At 33.7% G+C, this 9,992-nt stretch overlaps 1 protein-coding gene across 1 annotated transcript; it reads right to left on the bottom strand.

Moving 5' to 3' along the window:
- Window positions 1-831: 831 nt before the first annotated feature.
- On the bottom strand, window positions 832-1,626 carry LOC134381618 (coiled-coil domain-containing protein 70-like). The gene has a single exon (XM_063101527.1). The coding sequence runs from the start codon at window positions 1,624-1,626 to the stop codon at window positions 832-834; it is 795 nt and encodes a 264-aa protein (XP_062957597.1).
- Window positions 1,627-9,992: the final 8,366 nt, after the last annotated feature.

Genomic DNA, 9,992 nt, shown 5'->3' on the forward strand with positions numbered 1-9,992 from the left:
ACTCTAATAAATCTGAGTCCATGTGACTCAGTTTTTACAGAATTATTTTTAAAAAGTGATTAGATCAATTATCAACATTAATACCTTGAAAATTCCATTTTTCCCCAATTCCCATTGAATGTAAACTACTCCACAGATTTACATTCCAAACTCTAAAACATCTATTTTAGTTTTGGAGACCTTTGTCCACTCACTCTCTCTTCTTAATCTTTAATACATTTATTAGCTAGGACAGTCTTTCTCCCATTAAGCAAAAGAAGAGGACAATAAATTAGAGTAAAAACAAAGAGAAAGTAGAGAAACCTGTAAATATTAACAATTTTTGTAGCATCAAATATTTTAAATTTTTCTTGCTAGTTTAACAACCTCCTCAACTAGATCATTGGAATAAGCAGAAAGAGGAGTCAAAAGAAATATTATTCTATAATACAATATGTATCAACCAAATATGCAAGTCTTTCACTATACTGTTAATAATTCTAAGAGCAAATTTTGAGAAAACTATTTTCTCTGCGCTCTTAATTTCTTACAATGGGTATCTCTGATATTAATCCAATATCTATGAAAGTAAAGGGCAAGCCCAACTTGTAGATTCAATGTCACATGTTTTGGTTGATATGTCTTTTGCATTCTAAAATAATATTTGTCACCAATAGCAGTCTAAAATTTAAGTAAACTTGAAGAATCATTTGCTTTGTTACTTTTCAGGACTTTATTTAGTATCCAGGACCAAATACTGAGCTTTGTAAATTTCCAGGATTTTGACTCCGACCCCATGGCAGTATTTTACCTTCGATTTTTTTTTTTTTTTTTCTGGAATGTTGATGATCTTTACGTCTTCAAGTCACACTTATCCTGCTCTATTTCATCATTGTACATGTTCCCAGCAAGTGTGTTTGCTGTCTTTTTCTGAAGAACCTTATTGCACTCCTCAAGGATTTTTGCCTCTTCCCCCAGGGCTTTTTCCTCTTCTTGCAGAGCACTGTTTTCTTCTCTAAGAGCCTTGTTCTCCTCGCGAAGGGCCTGTTCCTCCTTCCACAGAGCCTGTTCTTCCATCTCTAGCACTATTCCCTCCTTCCTCAGGGCCTGTTCCTCCATTTCGATTGCTCTCTTCTGATGTTGTAGAGCCTTGACCTGCTCAGAAAGGGATCTGATTCCCTTTTGAAGTGCTTTTGCCTCATTCTGGAAAGCTTTCTCCTGCTCCCTGAGAGCCTTGATCTGAGCATCCAGGGCTCCACCCTGTTGCCAATAAGGCTTTCTTTCTGTATTCAGGGCACTGCTTTTTTCTATGGACGATTCTTGGTTCTCTGAAATCACACTTTTATACTTCCAGAGGACCTGGTTTTGCTGTCTTAGGAACTGATTTCTTTCCCGGATTAACTGGTTGTCCATTCGGAAGGCTTTATTTTCTCGTCGAAGAGCTTTGTTTTCTCCCCACAAGGACTTGTTTTCTTTTCTAAGAGCCTTGTTCTCATCTCTGGGTACCTTATTATCTCTACAAATATTTTTTTTCACCTCATGAGATTCATGTTTGAGCTTATTTTGATCTTGGGTACAGGAGAAAAAAGAGCAAAACATGTGCGATATCCTTCCTTTATCTAACCACTTTGATTTAGAGATAACCATTGTTTCTTAGTGTTTTAATGAGTAAAATACATACATGCTCCAGGTGTGCTGGGTTTAACCAATGGGGCACTAGTGGTATTTGTGACAGAAAAGCCCTAAATTTATAGAGAACTTTTTCATATAGAATGGGTCATGGTGTTGAGTTGCACGAGGAGTAAGATGGCAGAGATCTAAACCAGGCTCAATCAGGCCCACTAGAAAAGAAAGCAGTGAAAATATGAATAGAAGTAAGTAAATGAACTATTAGGTTGATATTACCCAAACTGAGTTGAAATCTCAACAAATATGAATTAAAAATTAGTAATCTTATTCTAGATATATATTGAATAGATCGAGGGTAATGCATTGAATTGTTATCTGTGTGTCGTCTAAGCTAAACTACTTCTACTAAACTGTTAATCTTCCACTAATCAATTTATTTTTTAGAAATATAGCACCTGTTATTAACATGGAAATATATCATGTATTCTTACAACATTTCTAGCTTTTTAAAAATATTTCTAGTAAAAGCAATATAAGTTATACAATATAACGTTTACAATATTTCCTTAGATTATTAATAGTGTTATCAAATATTCAAACAGGGAGTCACACTTACATTTCTGTTATCTCTGAACTCCCTGAAAGCCTGATTCCTATTAATACCAGAAAACAACTAGGCAACATTTTATGTCATCTATAGTGATGTCATTTAGTGTTGACATTAATAATACAATGGGTGTTATATGTAGTACCTGGCTGTTTATTTTTGCATGTATTTTAAGAAAAAATTAAATGTAATTTGAAGAGCAAGATTACATTGATTCTTTTTGTTATTAATGAATATATATTTAGTCCTTGACTCCACCTAAATTATTAACTTTGATTTGAAACATTGAGTTTTGCTACTAGCAAAATAGCTTTTAATTATTAAATGCTAGGAATTGACAAATACTACTGAACACTGTACAATCAAAGGAGAAAATATTTTAAATAATTTTAAGATCACTGCTGAATAATCATTATCACGTTAATTTTGTATGCTATAACAAGGAAATAGCACTGGAAAAATTTTAATTCCAGTGATCCTATCTAAGAAAAATTTTATATTATCCAACATATGTTCACTGATAGAACAACAACAACAGAGTGCTGACTTTAATAATTTTTCAAAAATGTAACCTTTTGGTGAGAGATGGAAATATGGAAATGTTTGAACATTGTATAGATGTCACAATGACTGAAATATTACTATAAGTTTACTATTGATTTAAGGTCTAAAACTTAAAACTGAGTACACAGTAGCATTATTAAGAGAAAACCATTCACGCTGGCCAGTTTACTCATCTTAGCATATTTATTAGCAGCTATTTACATTATGTCTGTTTAACAAGGCTAAAAAAAAAATATTTCCTGTCTGTTCATACCTTCCCTATTTAACCTAAAAATAGTAAATAATCATAATGGCATGTAATGAGAGTTAATGTAAAACTTTAAAATTTTATGTGAAAGTTTTAATGTTTTTGGTTTTACCTTGATGAGAATGAAATACCCATTTGATAATCTTCATCAATAACTTAATTAAGGAAGTATTTTATGTGAGCATGTGCTGGCTTCTTCATTATACTACTGTTTCTGTTTTTGTGCTCCTGCTACCATGGTAGCTAAAGATTCAAAAATAGTTCTAAGAAAACAAAGAGCTCTGAGCATTCTCTATAGGAATTTTCTCATTCCTGAGCCTCAAGGACAACCTGGAAAGCAAGAATAAAATTTCTGTTCTAATAATAATAGATCTATTATCTAATAATCAATAGAAAATAGATTATTAATCTACTAAATAAATTGAATTCATAATTTAAAACTGTCCCATAAATAAACTACAGGCCCAGATGGCTTTATCAGTGAATTCTTCCAAATTTTTTAAATGTTTTAAATTTATTTTGAATTAACTTTGTTTTTAACTCACAAAACTTTTTTTGCTTGTTTTTGCTTTATTTCAATTAAATTTTTTCATTGTACATGTTTATAGGTACAGTTTGTTGTTTCAATATATGCATACATTATATAATGATATTATCACAATAGTTAGCATATCTATCACTCAAACATTTATCATTTCTTTGTGGTTACAACATTCACGACCCTCTTTTCTGGCTACCTTGAAATATACACTACAGTATTATTGTACATTATTAGCCGTTATTAGCCACCCTACAGCAGAAGAACTTATTCTTTCTAACTAAATTTGTAACTTTGTACCACTCTACCAACATTTCCTTATCTCCCTCCCCCATCCCTTTCCCTACCTCTGGTAATCCCTTCTATACTCTCTATTTCTCTATTTTTTTCCCTCTTTTAAATTTATTTTTCTTAATTGACCCATGATAATTAATTGATAAAACTTATACATTTATGGGTAGTACAATGTGATGGTTTGAGACAGTATATGATGTGGAATGATTAAATCAAGGCAATTAACACGTCTAAATATTTATGACAGAAATAATACTAGTATTTCCACGAGTTTTCAGGTGATAGAAAAGGAATGAGCAACTTGTTTTGAAACCACACTACCATGACATAAAAACCTGACAAGCACATTACAAGAAAGGAAAAATGATAGTCTATAGTATCTCTTGAACACAGTGTAAAAATCGCAAACAAAAATTTAGCACACCAAATTTAGTGATGCAGAAAATAAATTATTTATCATCACCAAACTGGATTTAATTCATGAATACAAGATTGAGTTAACACTGGGATATCAATTAATGTAATTCACCTCATTAACATATCATAGGAGAATATTTTTATTCCATGCCAAGATGAGAAAAGTCATTTCAGTAAATTCAGAAAAAGCATTAGAAAAGAATAAAAGGTAAAATGAAAATAAAAAACTCTGATAAACAAAAACTAGTGTGCCAAACTGCCAAAACAATCAACTTCCTCTCATCCCACTAGGAGTATAAAGAAACTTAATTAATTCAATTACAAGTACTTAAAAAAAAAAAAAGCAAAAACAAAAATAAACAGAAAAGCCTGTAGGAACATACCAGATGATGAAACACTTATAGATCAGGAATATATAAGAATGCTCACTGTCATCACTTTTAGTCTTCATTGTTCTTGAGCTCCTTACTGCAACAACTAGACAACATAAGAAATAAAATATGTTAAGACTGGGGACAAGAATAAAGGCTCTCACCATTTGCAAATAATATTGCAAACACTTAAAAAATTTTCCATAGGTAAACTATTAAAATTAAATATGATTTAGCAGGCTTATTGGATATCAGGGCAATCTAAAAAATCCCACATTTATTTACATATATTCAAATAACAATTAGAAAGTGAATTTCATAATTATACAATTTAAATTGACAGAAACAAAATACCAAGAAATAAATTTATGAAAGACCTCTATACAGAAAGAACAAACATCATGGAAAGTAATTCCATAGATAAAAATAACAAAGAAAATAGGTGATGTTTATGATTGGAATATTCATTACTGGAAAAATATTAATTATCCTCAAATTGATTTATGTTTTTAATGAAATTTTATTTGAAGAAAGTCCAAAATCATGTAATAATACATGGCATTCATGTCAGAGTAGAGATTTCTTCTGAGAGGTAGGGATGTGCTAAAGATGAGATGGTGGTAATGTTACATTTTTAGTTCTATTTATTTTATCTATGAATTTATTTTTTGATAATTCATAGAGTAGCACACATGAGTTATCCACTTATCTATATGTATGAGTTACTTAAATAAAAATATCAATCTAAAAATGCCACAGGAGAATATATTTATCTGTATATTAATATATCTTTGTATTTGATTACTTTTTATAAAAGTCTGCCACTTAATAGAGGTATTATCTTGAGACGTTATTAACTTTTATCTTTCTCAGTTTCATCAGTACTATAATAGTGCACACCTGGTCATTTTCTTATGAGAATACAATAAATTAAAATACGTGTAAATAACTTAGAAGTTTGCTTAGTCCATGATAAGCGTGAGTCACCATCACTATCATCAGCATTTTTTAGTTTTATTCATCAAATTATTTCATTGCTTATAGTAAAAAGAACTTTCTAGAATATCTTATTTCTGTATAAAATGCTACTGACATGGTTGCTCTAGTACATTGCTTCCCAAAATTTATTGTGTTTCAAGATTTTCTAAAATTTCTGGTCAAATTACTATTTCCAATATTGGCAAATTCATTATTACAGATTCCATCAGATAAATTGTAAATTTCAAGGTGGCTTTTCCTTTGGTATCTTTTAAACAAATTAAATAGAAGAAGGGAAGGCAGAAAAAGTGACTCCTTGGTTGTTTATTACTTAGTAATATTAGAAGATCTAGATTAGATAAAGGAATGTAAATGTCATTATTTAATAACATCATTTAGAGAGAAAAGTTTCTAACCATGTAGAATCTCTAAATACCTGTTTATCAATTTGTAGATGAATCATCTGGTTTCAGAATTTTCATTTGTTTCAACAAGTGGACAAGTGCCATGTTCTCTGTTGTATTCCAATAGTGTTCATATAATTTCAGAATATTAAGTAAAACAGAACATGTGAAGTGTAATGGGTTAGAAAACCTGATTCTCATTTGAATTTTAGAATAGGGTGTTTAGGTAATGCATATATGGGGTAAAAGCCCTCGGTTAAGGGGCAAAAACTCACAGGTAGTGTGGAAAAAGCCCATTTAATCAATTCTAATTAACTATACTTTGATTCTCATTTGATTTTTAGAATAGGGTTTTTAGGTAATGCATGTATGAGGCAAAAGCCTCTGGCCAGGGAGCAAAAGCCCTCAGATAACGTGGCAACAGCCCATCTAATCAACTCTGATCACTGGTTAGGTGTGGGATTGTATACTTTAATGATTTTAGAGCTAACAGGTGGTTGTCATACTGATTCTGTTAAGAAATTTTAAAGCACTGCTCTAGGGAAAGATGTGAAAAAATGTTTGCTAAGGGCAAGCTGTCTGTTGGTGGAAACTTCAGAGACAATTATACTTTGATTTAATCATAAGAATGTAACTCTTGCTTAAGTCATTGAGGAGAGTTTATATTTCAGATAATGACTGCAGCTTGACCAACTTAGCTTTTTACAAATTGTACTTTGGAATGTCATGTTGTTAATTTTACTGATGTTATTAGTTTCCATTGTTTAAGCTATACTTAGCCATAGATAACTTTTGTCACACTGCGCATGTCTTTGCGTCCTTTTGAAATGATTGAATCAACTGATTTTTCTTGTGAGACTTCCTTGTCTTTACAATAAAAAACAGAAGCTAATTTTGAATCAGGGCTGTACCCAGTTTTCTCCTTCTAACTAAGTTGCTGAGGTGCAGTCCCTTCGGGCTTCTCATCGCATTCATGCTGCGTTGAGTAATCCTTTTTTGCATCTCCGTTACACAGAAAGAAGTGTAACAGTGAAGATTCAAAATCATGCCCTCAAGAAGCTTTCCACCACTGTTCAGGAATCATACAGCATCACTGTAGAGTCAACATGATTTATTTTCTGTGCTTTTTAAGTTGAAGGCTTAGCACATATGATTGCATAAAAATACTACACAAATGTATAGAACAGTTGTGGTGTTTTCAAAAACAGCATTCCAGAATTACAATGTCTTAACATTAAAACTAGTTAATCTGGTCCTGTCTCTGACACTTTCTACTTCTAAGACCTTAAGTATTCTCTCTGAGAATGAGCTGTCTCTGCTGTAAAATCAGCCTAAAGGAATTATATCTAAAGTTATCTCCAGTCATTGGAAGATGAACAGCCTTAGGAGCGTCAGGTCCAAGAGTCCAGAAACACTTAGAGAAGGGAGAGTGAAGTTTTAAAGTTGTTTTTAAATCTAAAATATTATTATGTTCTACAACTTATTTGAGCTCTCATGATTTGAAAACTAGCACAAGGGAAACAAAGGACACACAGGAATCAAGCATGATAAATATGGTATTAGAGTTTTGAGGAACCACTCTCAAATAGCATTGTGATAGTCTGAACTGTTTCTCCCCAAATTCATATGCTGCTGTTCTAACCTACAGTAACTCATAATGTGACTGTATTTGTAAATAAGATATTTAAAGACGTTAATAAGGTGAAATGAAGTCATATGATCAGGCCCTAATTCAATATGACTGGTATCTCTTTAAAGAGGAAATTTGGATACGTCGGGCACACAGGGAAGACCATGTGAAAACATGGGGAGAACATAGACATGTACAAACCAAGGAGAGAGGCCTCTGAAGAAATCAACCCTGTCAGTACCTTGATCTTGGACTTCTAGCCTCTGGCACTGTGATGAAATGTATTCCTATTGTTTAAACCACCTAGCCTGTGGCACTTCGTTATGACAGCTCTAGAAAGCTAATACAAGCACCATTCTTTCCTGCTTAACTTCCTAAAAAAATTTGACCTGTGTCACTACACTCAGTAGGAAGAAATCTCCATCAACAAGTTAATGGTGGCCCTCCTACATTATCATTTTGCACAAGCTCCTAATTTCCATTTTCCTTTTGAGTCCCAGGTTTCTTGAAACCCAGTTCAAAATTCACTTCGGGCTCTATCTAGGCCCCAGACATTCACATTCCCTTTTGAGTGTGTGTTTAGAATCTGCCACCACAATGGCTATTTCTGAGCCCATTCTGAAATATTTCTGGCATTGTCTGAGGTCCAAGTTATTGCCAAGCCTAGAAATGCCTTCCATGGAACTGTTTGTGTGTAAAAAATCTGCCTCCTAGGGAGGTATCATTTTTGTGTGTTATTAACTAATTGAGAACCAGCTTGAGTTCATGTGGTTCTTTGCACTAGCCAGAGGATGGGGCATAGTCCATTTGTGGCTTCCTTCTTGACTGGGAACATTAAAAAGATTTGGAGCTGCTAATCTAGCTCTACTCCTACAGGCTTGGCATGAGCAATTTAAAGCTAGAACCTCCCTGGTTCTTTGAAGTACACACAATTCAGCTGTCATATGATATAAAAGCAGCAAATATTCTGGCAATCATGTCTAAAAGAGCTGTGAAGGAGTAAGGTGTTTTTTTGCATACAGTTGAATCTTTGCTTCATCTCTGCCTGCTTAGGAGATGATGAACTTGTGAAGTAAGCAGGGAAAGCATGCATCGCTGAAGCCACCTTAAGCGTATCATCTTGTAGGGTCACGGTAATCTAGCCTTTGCAGAGGGTAGCCTGACTCTCAATGCCTTTCATTTGCTAAGTCCCCAGCAGCCAGCCTTTGCTTATCAGATCTCTCTCAGTTGGATTCTGCTGGTGGTTAAGCACCAGGGAGTCTGCTGTGCATAGCACTGCAGTGCCTCAAGTGGCTCCTTGCAATCATTTTCTGAGGTCCAAGTGACAGCCAAACCTAGATAGGCCCATAACTTCTCCTGAAAGCATAAGTATCATTCCTTAAGGTGATGCCTTTGCTTTAAGTCCCTGCAGTCACCACAGGGCTAGCTTAAATATCTTTCACAGGCCTCAAAAATAAATAGCCAAATGCTCAACTGTAAAAAAATTCACCTGGACAAATATAAACCTCTCCAGAGTTAAAATATCCTGCCCGCAAACGAACATCCAAGGCCCGATGCCAAACACTCTGTGCACAAGAGTAGCTTTAATCACTTCCCTAACTTACCATTTTTTTTTTATGATTTAGAATATCTCATGAGTACAACAAAATTTAAGGTCTCTGAAATTAACTGCTCTAAACTACAAATGTTCCAGGGAGGGACAGGACCCTATAGAACATGCATTATTCAGGTAAAAAAAAAGAATAGTATCTACTCCCTATGGGTAAGACAAACAGAGTTTATTCATACAAATTTGGGATAAATCACTCCACCTTCTCAAAGCAGAATGAGTAAAATGGTGAAGACAGGCAAGAAAGTACACTGAGAACTTTCCAAATGGATGTGGAAAAGAAATACCTCCCTTCCTCCTCAAGAAGTAGCAAGCGAATAGAGACCTACTCTGGGGGAAACTGTTGGTGGAATGACATTCAAGAACAGGTATGAGAGCCTCCTGTTGTATAAGAATATGGGATTCAGTATAAGTAATTTAGCCCTAGGGCAATAGCCAGAAAATCAAGCAACTCGGAAATGAGGTTTAAGGTTTCCAGACCAGGCAACAACAGTCTTTCATTCTGTTATGTCTGTTTAAGAAGGACAATGCTGACCTAGGTTGTGGAGGTCAGTTGGGATATGTTCCAATTTAAATATCACTTTTAACCCTAAAATTCCATTATTGACTTTTAAAGATGATAATCAAAATCGTAACAACCAGAAACAACCACTTGATTTGAACTTACATTCAAAGGACATTTCCTAAAGTTAACAAAAACAAAATACAATCACAGCAACAATTTG

Source organism: Cynocephalus volans, chromosome 7 (genome assembly GCF_027409185.1).
Source record: "Cynocephalus volans isolate mCynVol1 chromosome 7, mCynVol1.pri, whole genome shotgun sequence".
NCBI classification, from domain to species: Eukaryota; Metazoa; Chordata; class Mammalia; order Dermoptera; family Cynocephalidae; genus Cynocephalus; species Cynocephalus volans.

Excerpts from the sequence above, each read along its gene's own strand:
- LOC134381618 (XM_063101527.1), bottom strand. The coding sequence starts at position 1,626 with ATGGTTATCTCTAAATCAAAGTGGTTAGATAAAGGAAGGATATCGCAC.